The sequence below is a fragment of the Myiozetetes cayanensis genome, unplaced genomic scaffold (genome assembly GCF_022539395.1).
Source record: "Myiozetetes cayanensis isolate MyiCay16 unplaced genomic scaffold, myiCay2020 scf4, whole genome shotgun sequence".
Lineage (NCBI taxonomy): Eukaryota > Metazoa > Chordata > Aves > Passeriformes > Tyrannidae > Myiozetetes > Myiozetetes cayanensis.
The window spans coordinates 6,805,086-6,829,639 of record NW_026087631.1 but is presented as its reverse complement, the minus strand read 5'-3'; the positions used below and the strand labels follow the sequence as shown (position 1 = coordinate 6,829,639).

The following is a 24,554-nucleotide window of genomic DNA, read 5'->3' as shown; positions in this document are numbered from 1 at the left end:
ATAACAGTACCTCACAGTATAATGACACTGGATTTTTTTAAGAAAGGCCAGAACTTCACTCAATTTCTTTTAGAAAACTGTAAAACAAACAAAGGAATTGTTTCAAAGTAACAATGCAGAGAGAAAAAAAGTGACATAGATGCAGTGAAATACCTCCAGAAGGTACAGGGGGAGTGAATAAATGCCACAACCACAGTATCACTGCAGTTTACACCTTTTATGAAGTACTGGGGGACAAAAGATTTAAAAGCAACAATGTGATGGACCAGGAATATGCTGTTGATTGTAACTTACTATGTTCTGGAAAAGGATTGCGTATGAAAATTATTGTAGAACTGTTTTTGAGAAGGGAAAAAAAAAAACAGAGTCAATTTTTAATTCAGAGGCATGTAATCCTGCATAAGTATTAATATAAACTGACAGAGGAAGAATATGATATTTCGCCTGAAAACCACAGGTCCTTTAGGTACCAATAAACTTGTATGATTAAAGTAATAACTTATGTGTAAGGCCCAGATCTCTGCCAAAAAAAAAAAAAAGAGCAACACCTAGAAAAACAACTAGCAGCTGCCCTCCATGAAAACGTTGAAAGATTATGAAAAGAGTAGCAGGGAACACTATGAAACAGAGGTGGAATTGTTGAGAAACAGAGGCACCATTGCTGAAAACCTAGTGAAAATCCGTGGTGTTCCACCTACCCTCTTTTTAGCATTTCACAATTTATTCTTTACTGTGCACAGCAAGCCAGAATGTGTCCGGCACCAGGCATTCTCAGTCAAGCAGATGACCACTTCGTGAACCGGCCTGGGGAACTGGAAGGGCTGGACTCTTGCCTTGCAGCTCAGGGACCTTGGCATGCAAAGCAAGGCAGGAGGATCGACCAGCCAAGACCAGGCGTGACAGCCCAGCTCCCAAGAAAGGAGAGCATCTGTACTTCCTGGGGGTGCCATATGGGTAGTCTGGCCAGAGCCTCGTGCAGGTTCCCTCGCTGTACAATTCCAAGCAACTGCATCCTAGCAAGAAAGATGAAATGCAACTGTAGCATGCATCCCCAAAAGACTGGTAACAGCTTATAGGTCATGTCATTCCGTCAGTGGGCTTCTTGCAGACTTCTTTGCACATGCAGAAGCACGGGAAGGAATTCAGAGAGGTATTTAAAAGCTTAATGTGCTCCATGAATAACTGTTTCCCATAGAGCTCTTCACAGAACCGTCAGGGGATTGGTTGCCTTGTGCCTCCCAGTTGCCTGCAAACTCCAGGAGCAGTTTAGGGAGCCATTTCAGGTTACAGAGAGAATAAATCTTGAGACACAATCCAGTCCTTTGCCTAGTAATTCTGTGTCTTGTTTGTACTGATGAGCCCAGCACTGAGCCCCGCACTCCAAGTGTTTCTCACCAGTGCTGAGCAGAGAGGAAGGATCGCTTCTCTTTACTTCCTTGTGTTGCTCTTCCTGTTGCAATTCAGGATGCGGGTGACCTTTGCTACAAGGATACATTGCTGGCTTATGGTCACCTTGGTATCTGTAAGGTTCCTCAGGGCTTTTCTGCTAACCTACTTGGCAACCACTGAGCCCCCATCATATTCTGGTATTGCTGGTTTTACTCCTCCTCAGGTGCAGGACTTTACACTTCATTTCATTGAAATTCTTGAGGTTCCTGTCAGCCATTTCTCCAGTTCTTAAAGATACTTCTGAGTGGCAGCAAAACAATGTGCTGTATCAGCCCCTCCTTCCAGTTTCGTGCCATCTGAAAAGTTGCTGAGGGTGCACTGTCCCTTTATTCATAACGATGTTAAACAGCATAGGCCCCAGTATCCACCTTTGGAGTACTCTACCACTGCCTGGCCTTCAGCTGAACTCTGTGCTGCTGCCTACAACCCTCTGACCCTTACAGTTCAACCACTTTTCTGTACCACTCACTCTTCGCACACTGAGCCTTGTGAGGCATAGACAAACATCTATGAGGATTTCTAGGACATGGTGTCAAAAGTCTTGCCAAACTTGAGGTGAACATCATACACTGCTTTTCCCTCATGTTTTAATGAGATTCTGTGTTTTCCTACTGCTTCAAAGGTATTTCATAAACGGGGGGGACACTGTCTAAGGCAGTGGGACTCAAAGGCTCTCTGTTGCTCAAAGATCCTTTATCTAGAAAGCATCATCCCCTTTGCCAGTTACTTACCAGTAACATACATAGGCAAGTAAGCCTGGCGTTGTTTTTGGGAGACTGATTTGGTAACCCTAAATATTGGCATCCATCTTCTAGCCTTAAAAAATAAAACAGTGCCACTGCTTTTGGTTAAATTCCTGTGACTAAGGGGTAGTCAGTGGTAAAGCTTATTCTACCACAACTCCTGAGAGATTCAGACTTCCCCATCACCAGCAAACACTCCATTTAGCACACAGAGATGTCGTGTCACAATGCATTAGCACAAGCATTATAGGGGGAAAAAAACAGAAATCTCTCTGGAGTATGAAACATTAAGTATTTGAGGATTGCAGTTTAAAGTCAAAGTCTATGAACATACAATAGACATCCACCTCAGTTCCTTCTCCAAAGCAGCTGTAGCACAGAGATGGCAGTGATTAGACAAGCCAGGTCTTTGTGGTACCAACAGCTGCTGTGGCTATTTGCCAGGACACCCCAGGGCTCCACTGCTTCTGAATCTATGTCATTTTGTAAGCAAAACCATACAGCACACAAATATGTGGTCACCAATGCCAATTCAGCAGGCTTAGAATAGATCAGCTAAGACAACGTTAACAATTCTGCATACAAGAGATTTAAAAGTATTAAGATCACATTAGAGAGGGGAGAGTTGAAGAAAGGATGGAAAACCAGGGTCAGTTCTGGGCTACTTCATCTCACAAAGTACAACAGGAAAAGGGGCCTGGCTTCAGCATGGGTGGAGCACACAGTGCTAAGACAGCTTTCCAAAGCATGCAGCAAAGGGTTATGCACAGATTTCTCCAAGTCAGACCTCCCTTGGCAGGCTGCTTCAATGCACCATGACAGCGACAGTACCAGGGCACTCCAGCAGCCCAGTTGAGTCCAGAGAGTGGTGAAGGGCACTTTTCCCTTGTAAAAGCTGAGACAGCTGGTTTAAAAGGAAGGTTAAATGCACATATTATGTAAGTACTGAAGATGAGAGCAATAGTTCAGGAAGACATTTCTTCCCTAAAGCATAGGAACATGGGTGGGTACGTGAGTGAAAGGACATCAAATTTGCTCCAAGCACAGAGTCTCTCTTCCGAGAACAATGTGTGGTGATTTTCACGGGTTTCTTTTCCCCAGACAGCTGTTATAAGGGAGTCCAGGCCTGCTGAGGCACTGGAAAAGTACTAAGGTAATAACAGAGTAATTAAGTCCCTATTTAAGTAAGGAGGGGGGCTTACTTAAGGGGCTGAAGGAGAGATACTGTGCCCAGAGCTTGTCTTTGCCATTGGTGAAAACAGCGTGCAATACTGATGTGCCAGCAAGTGCTCTTGAGACAGTGCTTACATCACCTGCTCCTCTGGATGCCCATGATCATGTAGTGAATTACAAAAGAGGAGAGAGGGCCCAGGAAGCTGATGTGTTGGTGTAACTTACCAAAGTAAACAAAAATCCTCTTCTTCCTTGTTTACGAAGCACTGCCATGCTAGACAGCCACAAAGCTCCCTTGAGTATCAGGAAAACTGAGGAGAACAGAAGTTAAACAGACTTATGAAGTGTTTTTTAAATTGAATTTATTATTAGCTTTAAAAGGCATGACTGCTGTGTTGGAGGGCAGCTTGTTTCAGTCTTGCAAGCTTTGGTGAGCACAGTAAGAGTCTGGGAATGGCAGAAGTGGTTGTTATGTTTTGTTTTCACCATCAAGAAGATAATCATTGTAACCTCTGTTAGACAAGTCCTGTTCTTAGTGTGTGAAGCTTTGCTCAAGAGTTAAAAAAAGTCACACACAGAGACTGGGAGCTGCAGTGAATAAAAAATGCTTCAGTCCAAAGTAATAATGATTTAGAGTGCAGATTCTCTGCCAGGGGTTGAGTTTGTACAGTTCAGGGAATAAGCATTCATGCTGACAGGACTGGTTTGACTGCAGGGAACCTGCAGTCCATGACCCTCATTCTGCTATTTGCAGCTCTTAGGTAGAGCTCAGGCTGCTACTAGCCATAGCACCAACACCTGCACAGTCTGGGGGGAACCTGGGTCCTGAGGAGTGTGTTGCAGCAATCTGCTTGCCTTCCTAAGGGAAGACATCCAAAACCTTCACCATCTATGGCTGCTGTGGAAGGAAACCTGGTCATGCAGATTAGATGGGTGCTCTCCACACCCACTCCAGAGCTGGAGAACAAGAGCATCTTGGAATTTAAGCATAGACTGAAATTCTGCTAGTCTTTAACATGCTCAGGTGTTTGTATCACAGCTTCTGTGTTGAGTCTGTTCCCAGTGGAAACTGAGTTAAGCATGTAGTACCAGAAATTCAATGTATACAGCCGTCAAATACTGTAGCCTTCATGCCCCCACCTCCTTAGGTGTTAACAAAGTGTGCTGCCATCAGAAGGAAAACATCCAAGGGAAAGACTGCTTTCCAAAGCTTGGAAAGACTGCTACACAAAACTGAAAGGGGTTTTAAGAAGGGTTGTTACTGTTTCTCGAGCATCCAAAAAGGCCTGATACAATCAGCCTCGTAAAATAAGAATACCTGTTACACCTGCTAGGTAAATGTCTAAGTTAATAACATTGCTGGTTTACAGCAGCCAGTCTCTAGGAAATAAGAACAAGCAAATAAAAGCACAGTGACTGCCTTCCAGGATATTCTCTGGTGGTTTTGGAGCCACAATTTTACTGACCATCAGCAAGAGGGACTCCAAGGAATGAGGACATTCAGGCACTGCCTCAAATTTTGTTCAGCAGTTTCTCAATGTTAGTGATGAGTTAGAGTATTAGTAGTTAATTTTTTTAAGAGTCCATCATTCACACATGCAGAAAAGCTGTGCAGATATTTTTAGGAACAGCTTTCAAACTACAAGGCTACTAAGAGAGGTTTTTCAATGAAAAAAGACAAACAGTTGTGACGGTGTGACCAGCCTGAATGACAGACCCCCTTCTTTGTTTTCCCCTAGTCTCTCAGCAGGGTGAAGGCCAGAGACGCTTGTACAGAGAACTGCTGAGGAACTACAATCGGCTGGAGCGGCCGGTAGTGAACGACTCGCAGCCGCTTGTGGTTGAGCTCCAGCTTTCTTTGCTGCAGATAATTGACGTGGTGAGTTACCTGCTGTCCTCTTCTCTTTTGTCACCCATTCAGCATAACAAATCTGACCTCTCATCCAGGAGACATGCTTTTCCTCTTAATCAGGCTATCAGAGATGAAAGCGGTCTGTCTTGGGCTAAGCATCCTCCTTACCGGAGTACAAGCTTTGACACTTTGGAGGAGTGAATATCCTCCTAAAAGCACAGCCATCTCTGACACAACATGTGTTGCAAGGAGATTAATTATGTATTTTTTTTTCCATTTGTTTTAAACAGAAAAAAGAATTCAATCAATTAGAAGCCATGTGTTACTACAAATTATTAATGATACATTCTTCTCAGAGCTATGTGGTTTGCGATAACTCAAGACCATGTGGAGCATTCAAAGCTACCACCACTGCACTTACAGTTTTTCATTAGACATTATAATGGCACTGGCCTCTTCTCCCATCGTATTTTTACCATGCACTGCAGTTGAAAGAGTCTGCCCTGAGATGAGCTTAGAAATACATAAAAGCAAAACCTGGAGGCACACACATCTAATTGTCTTCTCTGCAGCATGCTTTTACAGAATTGGAGATTTGACCCATGGAAAATTTTAACACAATAATCCAAATCCTTTTTTTCATCATGAAGAGGATTCTCTATGATAAACCATGATATATATAGACAGGATTTCTTTCATCTACATGGTGAAAACAAACCAGGAGAAAAATTTGACCACCTTTCCCCCCGTCAACACCGCAAACAGGTGAACACACACGTCCGCCTTTCTTCATTCTACCTTTTCCATAAACCATATTATGGGCTGGTTTCTGATATGCTGTCACTCTCATGCAGGGAATGACGAACAGAGAGAGAGAGAGATGTGGAAACATTTGTGCAGCTGCAAAGCAATTTGACAGAGGCCTCAAATGTTCAAAGCTTTTAAATCTCTCACAATCTTTCTGACAATGTGTAGTACAGCAGGTGGTCTCCCTGTTGAGGTAAGCAGGATCCTGAAAGTGTAACCCCTCAGCTCATGCCATACAAGTGGCAGGTCCAGTCAGTTGTGGTGCTCTTGGAGGCAGGCAGCAGCCACTCAGACAGGCTAAGCAGCTTTTTGTTTTGAAATGTTACCAACTTCATTGAGCTGGAAGAGAGAGGAGATCAATATTCTCAAAGTCCTCTGTATGAATGAAAGAGCAGAGATTTCCTGCAGCTAATTTCAAACAAATTTCAGCAAGCAATTCACCAAATTAGCTGAGGTGTCTCAGCTCCAAAGATCCTTCTTTTCCTGATGGTATTTTCTTTCAGCATTTTGAAGGTTGGGGGTTATTAAGGGGACTCTTTAGCCTTGTGGCTGTGACTGTACGTATTCAAAGTCAGTGAGTCATGAGGAGTTATATAAAATGATTTTTCAGTAGGGTTTTGTTTTTACATGTGAATGTGAAATTCAGAAAATTGGCATTTTTAAAGTACTTTATCTACATTATATCAATATATCAGTCCATTACAAGAAATTTAGTTCCAGTCTTCCCTTTTGGTTGTCCACAATAGAAAAGTAATATTCTAAATGTTCATTCCTACCAGAAACAAAGCTTTCCTTCCTTACATCTCTGCACATAGTACGGAAGCTAGATGTTAATCTGTTCAGAGAATTAATGACCTGTTCTAGGCTCATGGTTTAACAAGCTGCACTCATAGTGTTTTAAAAACATCCAGAGTCACCTGAAGTGTTTATTTGGGATGATGTAAAAAAGGTTCCTGTCTCCTCTGTGAAGGCACAGAATACCACTTGGCAGTGGAGTCCCTGTAGTAAAAAGGTGGCATCAACAAATGGCTAAACCAGCCAGCCTGAAAAAGCACAAAGTATTGATCCTATGTGTCCCTAAATCAGGAATCAATGCAGGAATATGCCAGCAACAAACATTGCACTGGTGAGCCCCTCATCCTCCATTGCTGGCTGGACAGGCTGCAGGATGTGACTGCCCCAGCTGCTAAAGTAAGTGTCTGTTTAAAAGGAGGCTCGTTATAGCCACAGTGATGTAAAGAGCAGCAGGCAAGCTACAAAGAAGAGATGACTTCTATTAGCTGTGACACCACAAGGCAAACCAAGTGGGCAACTCACTGTTCACTCGGATGGTAGGGAGGGGGTCAGTAGACTCTGCCTCCTCAGCTGCCCTGCCTGGCACAAGACAAAGCAGCTGGTGCACAGTTCTTCACGCAGGGGGCTAGGAATAGGATATAGGAATAGGATATAGGAATAGGATAAATGACATGGACATGAGACAGTGGACCCTGTTCTGGTTTCCCTGCAGGAGAAAACAATACAAAGAAGACAAAACTAAGTCTCCTGTTTTATTGTTGCCTGGAAATGAGAAGGAATCTGCCACTGAAACTCAGAGAAACTTATGCCTTACACATGCCAAGACCTGGCATCAAGTCTAATACACTTTGATCTGCGACAGGTTCCATGACATTCCTCTATAAGTCTGTTTCCTACACATACTGTATTACAATGTAATGAATCCTAAATCCGTTTTCTGCAACCAGCCTGCTGAGGACAGCATTGGTGACAATCTAGTTTCGCTTTTCTACACAGAGAGTAAAGACTGCTTGGAGGTTTTGACTGCTTGTCACTGAGGTTTTCCAAACAGTAGTGACAAGTGACTACTTAAAATCTCACCTCCTGTTCTTAACGCCCATTCAAAGAAAATTTCAGAGCATGACTACTTGGGATTAGGTTTTCTGCTTCTACCTGCCTGCATTTGCCTATGCAGGATATCTGTGGATTTTGGCAATCCAAACTAGACATCACACCCAAAGCTGTGAAGAACATGTTCTCTGCTTGTCACAGCTGTGGTAGACGAATGCAAATGAATCACTGTAGGGTTCGGACTTCTCCCCAGAATTACATTAACTCCCAGCTACGGCCATCACAGGCCTCTTGCACCCAGGAAACAAATGAGCAGAAAGGAGGGACAGTTACAACCCCTGTTTAGCAGCAGGGTTGAGTTCAGTTTGCCTTGTCGTCTGTGTGTGAGGACAGCTTCATGCTGTGCTGTCTCCTGAGCATGTGCTTTCCGAGGGTCACTCTTGCCTGGAGCCTGCCCTCCAGGCACTCCCTGTGCATCAGAAGGGCATTTGGCTGCTGATCTCTCCCACAGAGCACTGTCAGGCCCTGCCAACCCAAGCATGGGTAGACATCCAGGAGTACTTGGAACAAGAATTCTCTTCTTATTTTGTCTAAGAGCCCAGTCAGTTGGTCAGGCTAGAGCAATTAAGAAATGAGGCATGACATTTTCCACAGCAGAGGAAACACAAGCATTTTCCTTTGGCGCCATGTGAAAGGAACATGCTAAGTTGTCACTGTGAATGATGGTTTTCATTGCTCCTGTTGGCATTTGCAGGAGACCTTATCTGAAGGGGTGTGTACGTGTTGAGGCACTGTTGAGTTACTTAAAAAAAACCCCAACCAAACAAAAAGCTGCTTTTCAGCTCCCTGCATATGGTGAAGTCCTGTAGTACTTTTCTCCTCCTTGTTCACCCTTCCAGCTGCCACTGACGCAGAAAATCACCTCAGCAGATTACAGGTTGCCCAAGAACATAATGCCAAATGATTGTTCAGGTGCTTTTCTGGAAATTTCTTCCTGTTTCATAATGACCAGAAAAAGAGACTGTGAGTGACCAGTGGGAAGCCACAAAAATACTGAAAAAATCCCCAGCCATCTATGAGTAATTTTGCACTTTCAGAAGAAAAAAAATTGTTTTAATGTATTTTGGCTGAAAACCCAAAACAAATGCTCTATCTGGAAAAATTTATTATGCACTGTTCTGAATTAATGGAATAGTGTGTAAAATGATTGTACATCCTGGAAACTGCAGGTTCATCCCAAACCTGATCACGTGCTTACAAACAATCTCACTTTTAAACTTCAGATTTTGTTGCTGTGATGTGTCAAAGCTCCTGACATGTTCGGAAAGTAGGAAGAGAAGTCAACAGAAGAGTTTAGTAGGATAACAAAGAACAAATATACAATTTGTTTTGTTTTTTTTTCCTTGAAAACTGTGTCTGTGCCTTGCTGTGCAGGGAAAGCAAGAGAAAATATCCTCACACACTTTCCCTGAGCTCTCAGATGCATTCACTAAACTATAAGCAGCACACTAGCTTAGCAGCATACCTGTTTTTGTCTTCTCCACCAGGAACTTATCAAAATGTTGGATTCGAACTTCGCCTTGCACTTGGTTTCCCTCAAATCAGAGACTTCAGCCCTGAAGGAGTTGGGGGGTTTTGTTATTTTGGGTTGGTTTGCTTTTTGCGTTTTTTTTTCGGGAAATGATTGGTAAGAGAACAACTTTTAAGTATAAGCCAGTCTTGTCATTGGAGATGAGCCTGCTCAGTTCCCAGGTGATCTACCCCTCAAATGGAGGGTGGTGGAATTCAGTCCACAGGAGTTGTTGTGCAATGACCTCCTTGCTGGAGAATTCTCTATTTGAGCGAGAGTTGCCAAAGCTAGAGGCTACCTGTCAGTATATTGTGCCATAAAGTAAAGGTGAGAAGGCAGAAGCAAGGCAGTGCCTGGCCCTGTGTACCTCCTGTCTAACACAGCCCTAGTACTGTTGGCTTTTTCACAAAATCTCTGTCAGATCTGAAAGACTTTAACAGTTGATTTCCTTACTCTTAAATGATTTTGTTTCATAAGCTTCCCAGGCTAGCTCTGCAGGTGAATTGAAAGGCCAAAAAGTTCAAGGGTTTATTCTCTAGCTCTAATTCACCTCTTCCTTCTTAAACTGACCTTAGAGCAGCTAGGTCATCCCCTACCACCTTTCATCCTGGCACAAAATGTTCAAAAATCTATGCTGAGTGTTATGCAGCAAACCCAGATCAACAGACAAGTGATTTGAGGAAACAAATAAAAATATGCAGTGAACATAAGCACCTGTTCATATGTTATTCCCAATATAGTATCAGAATTCAGTAGATTAAACCATAAGCCTTATAGTACATCCCCTACAAATCTTTTACGGATAGATAACTTTAGCAATGTAAGCTTGACCGCTCAACTGACTCTTTCAGCCATTCTAGATTAAAGTATCTTTTTTTCTCTCTCTGTTAATAATGCCCTTACATTTATTTGGGAGCCTCCTGCATAGCCTTTGTGAGCTGTGTTTACTCTGTTTCTCCTTAAAAGACCTACTCTACCAAACCACGTTATCTTTCTGGGAAGTTTTTTTCCGCTCTCATCCTGCAAGGGCCAATTCAATGACACCAGAGCAGCGTGACCAATTTTCAACTCTGAGAAGAAAAATTAGAATTAAAACTCTTCATTAGATTGAAAATCTCGAAAAGTGGGAAATTCCAGGCTAGTTGAACCGTGTATTATTATTTTGGCTGTCTTCTGTGTGCCAGGCATTATCAAAATGTCAGTCTCAGTAAACCAGTTAAACAAGCAAGATGCGAATTCGCTAGCACGATGAAGTAAAGCACCATGGGTATTATGTCTCATACTACTCACACCTGCTTGCATGAAACCTTATGATGAAGACTTAATTACCTGAATTTTACAGGCAGCTATTTTTAATTTGTCTTCTGCCCATCTCGGCACAAAGAGTGGAGGAGGCTCACCTAGTGAGCAGCAATTCCAAAGTTTGTTTTCTTTCAGCGTGGTTCCCTAAGCCATGTCTAGTGGCAGTGGCTCCAACAAAAGAATGGCTGATTTCCTTCTGAGGTTTTCTGTGGTGATCATCCTGCCTTGGCATTTTGCAATAATTAAACAATTCTCTGTCTGCCTGGTGAAAAGGCTGCGCTTTGTAGATGTGGGAATAGAGATCCTGAGCCTGTGTGTATTCCTTAATCTTGGGTAACTAATTTGAGGCATCAAGTATTTGCAATAAAGCAGTTAAGCCAAAACTGTTGAAGTGGCCTTGAACCTAGTATTTCTTAATTTCTCTGTGTTCTCTGACAGTAAGTCCTGAGAGACTGTGACTTTAGCTCCTCAGTAAAAACCTTTCTCCCCTTTTCTATCCCTGATCACAAGCTTTAAGAGCTCATTTGAGTTTTGGAATGCTCCTACATCCCCTTATTTCTTGCTGTGCTGTGACAGCAGCATGCAAGTATAGGAAGAAAAAGCAAAGGCATTCTTGCAGATAGCCTGAGAATGAGTCTCTGATAAGCACTCAGGGTTGGCCTGTTTGAGACCTTTCTCAACCATCCTCCCACTGTTTAACTTGTGATCTCAAATGCTGAAAAAGACAATGAATAATTAATAGCTTGGAATGATGATTTGTGTCTAGTCCTGTTTATTGAAACACCTGCCAACTGTGCACAAAACACATGGAGAGCTATTTCAGGATAAGGTATCTACCCTGGGGAATATAAAAACCACCTACATGTTATGTGTGGATGATTAAGGATTTTAATGGAGAACTGAACTGCTTTTGGGTGGTGACATAACATCCTTTCCCCCAGGAACTCATCATGTATGTCAGTTTATCCAAGCAGTCAGAAAGCAGCACTGTGCTGGAAAGCCATGTGAGAAGGCTGGAAAGCCTGACCCAGATTCTGGGGTTTCCATGAGAAGCATCTTTGAAACAGTGGGACAAAACTGGTGGCTTCACTCTCCCCAGGATCCCACAGAAGCGTGGGGACAGGGAGTCCCTGCAATTTGCAAGTATTTGTGCAAACAATCTCAAGACCACTGCTGGAGTCTATGTTGTGTCACACTTCATTGGAGTCCTGATCTTCAGGCACTGGTGCAAAAGCTACAACTTAGAAAACCAAAATTCGTTTCCTAAGGCAAGCACCTAGAGCCCCTGGCAATAGTTAGAAGTCATGTCACATGTGCAGGGCAAGAACAAGTCTGCCTTTTCCATCACAATGGCAGTGTAAATTGGAAAGTGTGGGGGGGAAAAGGCAAGTAAGGCACAAATCATGCAGGCTTGGGAGACTGTCAGTCACCAATTGTGTGAGTGAGTGGGAGGGCTGCCTACTCTGATGCCCTGACTGACAACAGAAACTGGCCTTTTTTCCCTTGTTTCTTCCTCTGACTCTCACCTTAGAGGAAATCATGGGGTTCAGTACCTGCTGCAGCAGCTTTTGCATCCTGGCCTTCGCATTTAACATCTATATCAAAGCAACTGTTCAGTCTCTGACATATGAGAGACAAGGTTTTCACAAGGAATACCTTTTGGCCATGGATTATGTAGTGTGAGAAATACAGCTGGCATCCCTGCACTTGCGGGCTGTTGTGGCCCAGTCCCTCTTTGAATGCTGTGCTCGTCCCAGTACAAGGTTCTCTTAAACTCTCCACTCTCATGACTAGTGATTGCTCCTGGCTCAGGGGCTTGCAAGGGGAAGAGTGTGATCTGGCAGAGGCCTAAACCTCCAATATGCAAAGTTCCTGTCTTGAAACCATGTATGCACAGGACTGCTGTAAGCAGCAGATACAGATGCAATGGTATTCCTCCCAGACTGCCATTTTGGGGAGAGAGAGGTGCAGGTGGTTAAAGGCAGTGTGACCACGTAGCCTACACAGGCTACTGCACTGCCTGTGTAGTAGCTGCTACACAGTGGAAAGACCAAAAGCAGGTTGCAGTGCTTACCCACAGTGAAAGAACACACCTCTCCAAGACAGGCAGGGGATCAAGAAAGGCATAGCCTCAAGAAGAAGCCAGTGGCATTAGATGAAAATGTGGTTCAGCCTCCGATGAAAAACACCTCCAGCTATTCATAGCAGAAGAAGCCCATGCAACAAAGGTATTCAGCTATGAGTTCTTAGCTATATCCTCTTTGGCTTGACAGCACTGGCCTAGACACATCTTCATCCTGATGGGCAACAAAATACTCAGCAGGTGTTTGTGGATGTCTGTTCAACTTTTGCTATTCCTTTGTATTTCTGTGTCTCTCCTCAGACTTTCCCCCTAACTCTGGGCCCTCCCCTCTGATTCCCGTCTTCCTCCTGAGGGTATTCTCTTAAAGGGATTGAGATGAAATACTCAAACTTCAGCTATCCCTACAAAGTTGATGTTACCATGGCAACATTTATTCCAGCTTTTTAATGAAACCACTTAAATATAAAGGCTGTCTAGCGGATATTGACTGGAATGTTGCCAAGGCAACCTTGGCGTTCCTCAAAATGACGGAGTTTGTGGGCCTCCAACCACTCGGTGCATCTAAGCTGAGTTTTAGTTAATCAGCTGAAGACTGTGGGCAGATGGGTAGTTCACGAATGGAAAGGAGTGCTTGTTGCAGTCGTAGAGTGAGCATACAAGCCACTGAAAGCTTAATCAATTCCTTTGGATATTTTTAATAAAAACCCCTGCAAAGACCAATGCCTCTGCTAACTGAATTTTCCAGGTCTCACTGTCAGTGTCTCCATGCCACTTGACCATTTGTCTCTTTGTCTTCAGGTCTTCAGGCACAAAAACAGTGGGGAAAAAAACAAAAAAAAAAAGACAAAAAACAACCGCAACAAAAAAAACCCCCAACCTTTAAAAAATAACCAAAGTAGTACCAAAGTAGTCACACATGACCTCTGAGACTCACCTGTTCAGTTTGGGATTTTTCTGTCTTGCAATAAATCAATGGCTGATTCAACTCCCACTTCTGCATCTCTGTGAGAGGGCAAGGACCAATGGCTCCTACCAGTCACCTGGTAACAAATGCCTTGCTACAGAGATAACATGTTACCATATGATGTGATTACTGAAAGGCTTTGCCTTTTTCTGTCCGTATGATATGATTCAGGTAATTACGTCGCTGAGGGCAGCTACATTTCATTTAGACGCTGACCTGATAAGGGAGAACCTGCTGACAGGCAGTGGTGCACAACGCAGGCAGATGTACACACATTATAAGCTTCGGATTGAGAGCAGGGAAAAGAAAACCAAACTAAAACATTCACATGCTGCAGCATGTGCACCAGAACGAACCAAACTAATTCTGTCACTCTCCGTGGGTCAAAGGTGGCTGTAGGAATAAGCAGATATCCAGGGCAGAGGATTAACTGGAGTCCGGCTGGAGATATAAAGGGGAGAAAGTGACCCAGATAATGACAGGAAGGATTTAGAGAACAACTGTTGCACTAGCTAGTGACCACAGCTTTTCCAGCATTTCTGAATACCAGAAGCAAAGTGATTTGTCTAAGCTGAATATTTCAAACCAGGAGAACTGCCAGGGGAATGATGGAGAAGCACCTCTAGGGTCTAGTCATCTCCAAACTCATCTGGGATCTTTGCAGGGCTGCTTTGGATGCTTTGCTGCAGCGAGAGATGGGAGCTCAGAGCTTGCCCAATGCAGAGGGAAAGTCATCCCCAAGGTTGCCAGTACCAAGTGAGACAGAAATCTTGCACAGGAAAAGCAGTATGATGGATTCTGCAAGTTTTTTTCCCGGGAGGGAAGGCATCCTCTCAACTAATCTTCAACCCCTCTGCACAAACTAATGACACACAGTGAAGCAAGTGCATCCAGCACTCCCCAGCCTCAATAATTATCTTTTACTTAGGCAAATCTAGGTGACTAGTGATCTCTTGAGACAGAGTAAAGTACACACACTCTCATGGTTGGCCGTGAGTATCTCTGTAACAGAAAAATACAGTCCCTCCTGTGTCAATGTATCTTAGAGATACATACAGTAAACAGGTCATGATAAAGACGGCAGGAGCTGTAATTCTTCTGCAGCTCTAGAAAGGCAAGGCAACCAGCCCACTCTAAAGGCCAAATGATTTCTTTGGAGGATGCAAAGCTATGTGGCTCAGTAAACCACCACATTTGCAAAGATGGAAAGTTCCATAAACACCTCAGCTCTTAAATGCCTCTTGCTCTAACAGGGGATGGATTCAGACTCCAGGATTTCCACCATCCTTGTCTCCTGGGTAGCCCCAGCAGACACTTCTTCTTCGGTCAGGTTTCTCAGGGTCTAGAAGGGGCTTAGCAAGAGAGCTACACATGGATGAATGCCTGCCCAGTGTAAAATAAGCTTTGCTGCTTCTGCAAATGAGGCACTTTTGGCAAACTCTCATCCTTTTTTTGAAAATACTCTCTTCTGTCCTGCAAGGAGAAGGACCCATCGGACTGCATCTGTTGATCAGGGCTGAATGCTGAAACAACTGTTTCTGTCTTTTGCTGTTCATAAAGCCAAACAAACATCATTTGAAAGCTCAGCAGCCTGAAGGCAAGGACAAAAACAGACTCTGAATGGCCATGAAAACTTCCTGAAATTACTTTTTTTCTTTCACTCAAGCTGAGAGAGACATAAGCAGCCCAAAGCTCTGGTTAGACTTCATGCTTTTGCAGACTGGTGCTACCAAAACACAAGACAGGGAAGACCATGGTTACTCTGTAGGTAAAGCTGTGAGAACTCTAAAATAAAAGTTTTTCTTTGACTAAAAAGCAAATCTAAGGAGGAGGACAAACATGGTGAGCACACTGACCCTGTGAAAAGAAGGCAAATCATGCCCAAGACAATAAATTTAATGCTAAATGAAAAAGTATGAACTTAGTATACCAGGCAAAATGGATTTCCTTGTAAATCCAGAGACACATATGAAAGGCTCCTGGTGGCAGGCAGCTTCACATGTTGGAAACACATAGCCTCACAGATCTACACTGGACTTCAATGCATCTCCCTGTGACTTACTCAGGTAGCAAAATAAAGAAGATTCCCCTCCTCCCCTTCCCTATAGGGTGCAATGGAGATGGGGGCAACACTTAATTTTGCACAGGAAAGGCATTGGCTGATTCTTGACTGACCATCATTTTAGTCATGGTGTTCAGGCTTCTTTAACAGTACACAAAAAGTCTTTGTAAGAAGAACACATGCAGCTTGTAAGTATAAAGTATTTATGGATTGCATAGCAACACAAAATATTGCTAGGATTTGATGTGCTGTTCAGACAAGCATCATGCTTGCCATCCCCAGAAGAGACCTTAGGAGTCACTGGTGGCTAGGAATGCATCAGTCAGATGGGCTGCTGGCTGGCCTTTGAGGATCCTTGGGACACAGGGATCTGTGTTGCCTTCACTTCCCACACGAGAGGACACAGTTAGCTCTGATGACCCCTGTCAATCACCAACTCTGCTTGGTTTATTTTTCACTTATGGATTTATGTTTTTCCAGGTTAGTGTTTATTCCTTTGAATGCTTCAGCATCTAAAAGATGTGTCTTAACAAGCTCAGTCCTGTGTGTGGTTTTTCTTTTCTTATTTTTCTGTGGACTTACTTACAGTTGCTTCAGCCACAGCAACCAAGGGAACAAAAGGAGCAGCAGATGGACAGGGCCTCTGGAGGCAGGTTGTGGTTTGCACAGAGAGAGGCACACATTTACTGTCACAATTTTGGGAGCAGAAGAGAGGAGAAAGGGAAATACATGAACGGTATAATGATATAAAATCACTTCTGATTTTTGAGTGCCATCTCACAGCAGCAGAAGCAGTTTAGGCAGGTCACAAGGGGACTCAAGAGGAGGTAGTGTGATAGATGGTTTTGTGTGGATCACTATGGCAAAGACCTGTTTCATGCCTGGAATTTACTTTCTGTGGGGACAGGAACTTGACTGCAGCATGTAACTCTGGCCACAAACTGTGGCCGAAACAACGAGGAGATCAATGATGTCTCCCTTTCTAGGTTGTGGTGCTTCCACAGCTTCAACAACCCAAATGAGTGAAGAGAGCAGATCATGACACGGACAGGGTTCATGCTAAGGAATTCAGCAGTACCAGGGGTACAGTGTCCTATGTGCTGGGGAATCAATAACAAGGAGGCTTCTCTGGCCAGTTTTCCTCCATGCATTAGCTTGGGAGTCTGCAATTCCTGCATGGGACACTGTGGCAGCAGCAGTGCAGGGTCCTGCATCTGCAGGCTAACTGCAGCAAGCTGGACACCTTGAGAGTCTCGAAGCATTTGGGCACCAACTTGGTGGTGAGGGCACCTTTGTTTCTGTCGTGAGTCACAAATGCTTCCCCATGGCCTCTGCACGCAGGTCTCCGAATTTACAGACTCCTGCTCTGAGCAGGTGCCATGACAGCTCCTTCTCAGGCACCACTTGTGTCCTTTTTGCCATGTGCTAGCTTCTTCCCAGGGCCAGCCCTTCCTTTCCTTTCAGCCTGAGCTAAGCTACACAGTGCTGACTCTCCAAAAGGACAGCCCTTCCAGCACTATTTCACCATTGTTTTGCAGCAAATACAACATAAAATCTCTTCAACTACTTACTTTCATGCTGTGTGGTACTGGAAATCATCTTGTTTTGACAAAGTAGCTAAAAGGTAAAACTGATGCTTTTGGTAAGGAGTTTGCTTGTCCCCAGCAAAATAGGAAAAATTATCTATTATTTTCTCTTCTGTTGTTGATTAGTTCTGATAAACACAGGAGGTCTGTAGGTTTAAAGGATAGCAAAGAGTCACTATTGTCTGAACCAAATAGTGCAGTTCAGTGGTTTTGAACTGAGCTCACAATCTACTCCATAAAATTTGGTTTATGTACCCCAGGAGTCTGGAGTTTCTCAAATAAACAGAAACTCTTCCACCTGCAGTTAAACTGTACGTTGAGTGTCATCCTTTTTTTTTCTTCTCTTTCCTTCCCCCTTTTGTTCAAAGGACGAGAAGAATCAGGTGTTGATCACAAATGCTTGGCTGCAGATGGTGAGTAACCTCTGTCAATAAAGAAAAGAAACTGTCTAATTGAAAACTACTGAATGTGCTTTCTTAATTGAAAAGCAAGATTACTATCTTTTAACTTGTCTATAATGTGATATAAGCAGGCGCTTTAAGTCCTTTAAAATTTTCCTGGGGCTCCTTTTAGCATTGAAGATTATATTCTGGAGTCTGTACTAATCCTTTGGGGACACCTCTTAACCTTTGGAGGATGAAACCAACTGCATTGTTAGGCCAGTGGGTGTAGGGATATAAAGAACCCAGAGTTAGGGTCCCATCATGGCCAAGAAGAAATCCTTCAAGGGGCTGAAGGCCCTCTCCATAACCAGTGATGGGGACTTGGGAAGGAGCCAGACACCCAGTATGACCCAGGTTCCCTGTCCTTGATGCTCCTGGGAAAATCCCCACCTCTGTCTGAAACAGGGAGCCAAATTACAAAATTCCCAACACTTTCCCCTGAACAGACCCAGCCACACTGGACCAGGTGGAGAATGCTCAGACTGGGTGGTGGGGTGGCCAGGGACCACAGACAGCTCCCTGCTGCACTGCTGGCAGTGCCCTGACACATCACTGGGCACGTTGCTTTCCCTCGTGCTTTACAAACCTCATCCACGAACATTCCTTCTCCCCCTTCTGCAACCTCCTCCAGCTGAGGAGTGACCTGCACAGGTCATAAGCAAAACTGATCTTCACTAAGGGCTTTGGGGAAGGGAGTTTCCCATCTGAGCTGCCCACGGCTGCCTATGGTGAGGGATACAGTGTTTTCTTATGGTGCGTAAACAGATCTCCTTAACAGCTTGTGCTCAATAAAGTCGCAGTTCTTGAGGAAAAAAGCAATGGGAGACTTGAATGATTGAACTAATTCAGTTTTGATTTTTACAGCCAAACGCTATCTCATATTAATGTGTTCAACTGAACGGGCTGTTTCTTCCTCAGCTACCTGCTGGGATTTGCAGCAGGAATGAGTGGTTTTCTACTGCAAAAACTAACTCAGACAAGTCTATGCCACTACAGGATTACTAGGACAGACCCCTGGGTGTCCTGTCCCTGCAACAGTATATCTATATCTAATATATCTATATCTATATCTAATCTATATCTATATCTATATAGATTTGTGGATATGTAGATACAAAGATATCAGCACCGATAAGGGTTTCCCTTGCAGCCCCACCACTGAGCTTTGCTGCAAGTCACAACGTTCAGCCCAAAAGTTCTTCCTTTCTCAAATTAACTGTTTGTGTTGAGGTGGAAGTCAGAAACAACCCCTTGGCATATGAAATTCACTTGCCTACCTCTCATAGTAAGTTGATTATTAAAAGAGTCACCCAACCTTGGTCCACCTACCAGTGACAGTAATTTAAACCACCTCGCCTCAGAACCAGTGTGCCTGCCAGCCCACGGGGAAAGGTTTGGGATGCCTGGCTTCAGGCCACAGAGTGGAGAGCTAAACACTAATGTATAGTTCACAGCTTTACTAGTCACGCTGTTATTTCCTCGGTGTATACGCCAACCTTTCTTAATAATTAAAGCCGAGCATTAAAATATTGTCATACCACTGCTATTGCTACTGGCATTCTGTTACCATAATATTCCAGACAACTTAGCAGAGTTTTACAAGCTCATGTAATCTGATGTATGTGTTTGCCAACAGTACTGGGTTGATGTTTACCTGTCTTGGGATCAATATGAATACCCAGGGGTGCAGAACTTGCGATTTCCCGCTGACCAGATTTGGGTACCAGACATTCTGCTGTATAACAGGTAAGCAAGATGTGCAATGGCTGGTGGGAGACTAGAACTATATTCTGCCATATATGGATTTGGTTCTTACACTTGAGAGAATAACAGAATCAAGCAAGCACCAGCTAGTAGATTTTTCTATCTAAGTCTTCCTTGCTGTGGTTTTTCAGATGTCTTCTTTAACTTTTTCTCAGTGAGTTCAAAGAAAAAACTATCCACTTTCCCTTCATAATTACCATGTCTCTCCTCTTTTTTTAATCATGTATCTGTAATAGTATTCCTGATCAAAGTAAACAAATAGATTTTTTTTCTCACTTTACTCATCATGTATTATATAAATCTCTCCGTCATTCCGCTTCCACTCTGAACACTCTCTAGTTTGTTTTTGCTCCTCCAGAGCTGAATCTAGCTCTATAGCCAGTACCTCTTCAGTGCTGAATGTAGTGGAAGTTCTCTAGACAGCTATTTCCTTAATGCTTTCCAGGGGGAGAGGATTTTGGGTTTACATCTTAGTTTTGGACTTATTTTTCCATCTGCTGCAAACCCCAGATGTTATACTTCAGCCCTGCTGTCTCACTAGATTTTCACTGATATGTCTTTCTCTGACAGTTTTCAGGATAATACTTCCTAATTATCCAGATTAAATTAATTCTGCTATTTTCCCTGGTTCACCAAGATCCATCTTCCATTCCAAGCCCTCACTACAAAATATCCAAAGGAGGCTTAGGATACCTGTTTTAGTGTTCTTCTTTACTTCAGCTTTCCTCCTTGTTGTCTGTTTAATCCTTTTCAGTCTCTAAAAAGGAGGCATACAGCCTGGTCCATATTACTGTACTTTATAAGAACAGATATATCACCCACCTCCTTTTAGTCAGTAAGAAAATTAGATTGATTTGGTGCAGTTGGCCCTTCACAAATCTGTGCCAGCTGTTTTCACCTCATTTTCTTTGAAGTTAGGATGCTGTGTCTATGATTTCACCTTTAAAAGAAGTCAGAATTTTCTTTGATCTTCCTAATTCACTATGCCATTCCCTGTTCTCCACAAGTCCTCACAGATAATTGTTAATGCTTCAGAGGGTATTTTGGCCAGTCCTTTCAGTTCTCAAGAGTAAATTTCATCAGCTCTGCTGAGTAGAATCTGTCTTATCTACATTTCTTTAACCTGTTCTTCCCACATTCTGCCCTGAACTCCTGCCACTGTGCAAGAATTAACTGTGAACAGTGAAGCTCAGAGGATGCAGGATACTGTAGCTCTCTGCATCCTGTTGTTTTGTTTCCTTACAGAGCAAGTGATGAATCCATCTTTGTCTTCTCCTTGTTTTCTTGTATTTTTAAAGCTCTTTCTTCTTGCCTTTTATGTCTTTGATAATTATCACTCATTCTGCAGCTAGCCTTTTCAGTTTTATCCACTTTGTTTGGTTCTGGGGACAATAATGAGGATTGACAACTCAAGACATGGGTAAAGAGCAGATCAGAAGAGGAATGGAGGGTCTAAATTTCATACATCTAGTTGAGAGACAGGGTATGTAAGGTGGTGCAGCCATGTTATATAGACCTGCACATAGCAACCACAGGCAAGGCTCCATAAACCAGGGGAATCCTTTGTGGTTAATCTGTTCCCAAGAGATCTCCTGAAAGCAGCCGCCAGACCTTGCCCCCTTGTAGAGTTCTTGTCATACTCTAGCTCATTACTCCCTTAGTTTTCTCAGAATTGCTTGGAGTAGTAAATAAATTCTGCTTTCTTGATCCTTTTCACCTGGTTTTTGCTCAGTGAATCTCCTCATACAAGACCCCTAAAGCAACTTCTCCCCAGTGCCTTCCTCCAATACTGGAAGCAAACCCTCAGCCCTCTGCATCCCAAGAGACTGCAGAACTGTTAAGTCAAGGCCACCACTGCTGTTACAACAGATATCTGGGTAGCAGATAACTCGATTTATGCGGTGAGCTGCCTCATTCTGACAGCTGCCCTAGAAAAGCCTCATTGCACCAACTGTCCAGTTTTTGGATACAGCTAATATGGCACTTTTGATCCTTTCCCTTCTGCCTGTGCTCTGAGACATCCACTGCTCTGCCTTTCACTTCTTGGATGCCATGGCAGCATACAACCAACCTGCCCAGGTGCAGGCCAATGCTGTCTATGAGAAACTGAGACGCTGGTCAAGGGTAGACTCTTCACCCAGGTGTAGGAACTTAATTCAGACATTCTGTGTGTTAAATAAAGACAAAATATTATTTCCATGTTGACAGTTGCTACACTGTTCTCAAACATAAGCTTGCTTTTTCTTTGTTCTCTCATGTTTTGTTTATTTTGTGTTACAGTGCAGATGAAAGGTTTGACGCGACATTTCACACAAATGTGCTGGTGAATTACTCTGGCTCCTGCCAATATATTCCTCCAGGTAGGGTACAGAGAACATTTGTTTGCTTTTAATGAAATTAATAGAAGCGGGTTTCCTTCATGAATGAAACTAAGGTGTTTTAAAACAAGCTGGGTAATTGTGGGACCGAGATAATTTACGTCCATTATCAGTGGTGTATTTCCACTTCACAAACCAATAAAACATTCCCCTGAGCAGTTTGCTTAGAACTTCCAGAGGCCCACCTGAGATGTCATCCAAAGCATGGTCGTGTGCACCATCGCATCACATTTCACGTGCAGTCCAGTTAGGTCTTTGTTGAGTGGGGAGGTGTGTGACCAGAGGAGACCCTGAGAGCAGCACTCACTCTGCACTGAAGTCATCCTGCCAGGCTGAGGCTACAGCTCCTGATGAAAAGACAAACTGGGACTGGTCTCAGCCAGCCATGCCCAAGCCTCAGCCTCTTTTCCATCTGTACTACTGATTCCACGCCTGCAGGGTCCAGCAGCCAGAACCCACCAGAAAATGCACAGGCTGCTCCACAACTGCTCACTGTGCTGGACAAAAAAATGCCCAAAATTTGTGTCAGAGTACAGTATAGCCCTCAGGTACTTCCACATGGCCCAGCTGCTCCTGGGCAAACTACCTCAAGGATGCAGTGAGAGATGGGTCTTCCCTGGCAGAAGAAGAGAGGTTATTCCCCTCGTGGCAGCATCTTCCACCCACAATACTTGTTTGGCCACTCCATGACTATATCACATAGACTTTTTGGAGAGGAAACTTGCTCACAATTAATCAGATTAGGGTAAGATGAAATGCATCCTTGCACATGCTTGATTGTGACTGGTTTCTGTCCACAGGCATTTTGAAGAGCACCTGTTATATCGATGTCCGCTGGTTCCCCTTTGATGTGCAGAAGTGTGATTTGAAGTTTGGCTCCTGGACTCACAGTGGCTGGTTGATTGACCTGCAGATGCTCGAGGCTGATATGTCCAACTACATCTCAAATGGAGAATGGGATTTAGTGGGTAAATTGGCCAACCTGAAAGTTTTCAATAGTCTAATTTTCAAAGGCTAACCCCAAATATATAGAGATGATCAATCACACGGGGGCATGAAATACAGATATTAAAAATTTATATGTAAGAAGAAGCAAAAAGAGAGAAAAAAAAGAATCAGATCAGAGGCAGCCTTTCAGCCACATTAATTGAACTGTGTCTGAAAACACTGTGTTCTGATGCAAGTGCCTGCCACTGAGTACAAAAATGAAAGCCACTAGTCTTGATGCATCTGAGCAGTTCGTCAGTGCTAAACTTGGATCTGTCTCATGTAGGTGCACGGAACACTACTGTCACATTTATTCTAACACATCAGCAAAATTGATTAGTGTAAAAAAATACTTCAGCAAAAAACACTTCAGCAAAACTTTTACGTAAATGAATCTCTCTCACCCAGAAAACCATCCAAGTGTGTATCAGTGTACAGAAGTGTTCCTAACAACTGCAGATTAGTATGTCTCTCCTCTCTTCTGTGCTTTGGAAGACACCTGCATTTGCAAAATAAGAAACTATACCCAAAACTGGGTATTCAGAGTGAGTTTCCAGTGAGTTACTTTGAACTCACTTATGCAGTGAATACTCAGAATCAATGCTACAGAAATTGATGGAACTCAGGCAAGTCTAAAGAGAGGCTGCAAAGCAGACATTTTATCTTCCAGTCTGGATATGTAGATGAGGAAATAACTGCCCTGACCAAATGCATGCAGTAGTTTTACCGTTCAGGGAATCTGAAAAATTATGTTCAGTTTGATGAGAAGCCAGAGGACCCCATAGTGAAGTCCTCCTAAAGTGCAGCTTAGTGCTTTAGTCCTTATTTCAGAGCACTCCTGACAATCCAGTGCTCCTTTATAGTGCTTATTTCTGACCGATAACTTTGCTCATACAGCAAAAGCAATAAATAACACCTCAGGCAAGCCACAACCATATCCTTTATGAAGACTTTGCTAGGCCAAAATATGCACATCATCACATCTTCTGTGTTGTCCACAGAAATGAAAAAGAAGTGAGCAATTTTTGGCATGAAAGATACAAGGTGCTGAGGTCTTCCAGCTCTCCTAACATTTTCTGTGCTGCTATAGTGCCTATCATGCAGCATATCAGGCAATCTACTGCAGCAGGGTCACCATGGCCAACCCTACAGCACAGCTATGTTGGAAAACTGTGTCTCTTAACCCTCAGGTATGAGAGGTTTTAAGCTGTAAATTTTGAAAATTAACCCATATCCTGTGTGTTTTTCTTGACCAAAAAAAGCAAATGTGTATCAAAGAATGACAGGAAAATAAGAAGCAGTGACACTTGTCACAGAGAAAATCTGCTGCGTGTGCTAGTGAATATGACATCAGGAGTGTGTCAACACTCACAGAATCTAGGAAGGCAGAATGCACATGTTTCATGCTGAGTTTGGGATGCTCAGCGCTGTTTTGCTCTGGCTCAGATGAGCCTTCTTGGCTAAGCTAGGTTCAAGTGACTCAGAAGGCATGAAAGTAAACCCTGGGAAAACACAAAAGGTGGACTAGGAACAGCAGATGGAGGTG

The 24,554-nt window shown here is 43.4% G+C and overlaps 1 protein-coding gene across 1 annotated transcript in view; it reads left to right on the top strand.

Moving 5' to 3' along the window:
• The window catches only part of LOC126647016 (neuronal acetylcholine receptor subunit alpha-7-like), a 55,403-nt gene that overhangs the window by 11,031 nt on the left and 19,818 nt on the right, over positions 1-24,554 (top strand). Inside the window, exons 2-6 of the mRNA XM_050328861.1 lie at positions 5,105-5,244; positions 17,805-17,849; positions 19,516-19,625; positions 21,924-22,003; positions 22,822-22,989. Of these exons, the coding sequence (XP_050184818.1) occupies positions 5,105-5,244; positions 17,805-17,849; positions 19,516-19,625; positions 21,924-22,003; positions 22,822-22,989 (543 nt within the window). The remainder of the gene's footprint in view (positions 1-5,104; positions 5,245-17,804; positions 17,850-19,515; positions 19,626-21,923; positions 22,004-22,821; positions 22,990-24,554) is intronic.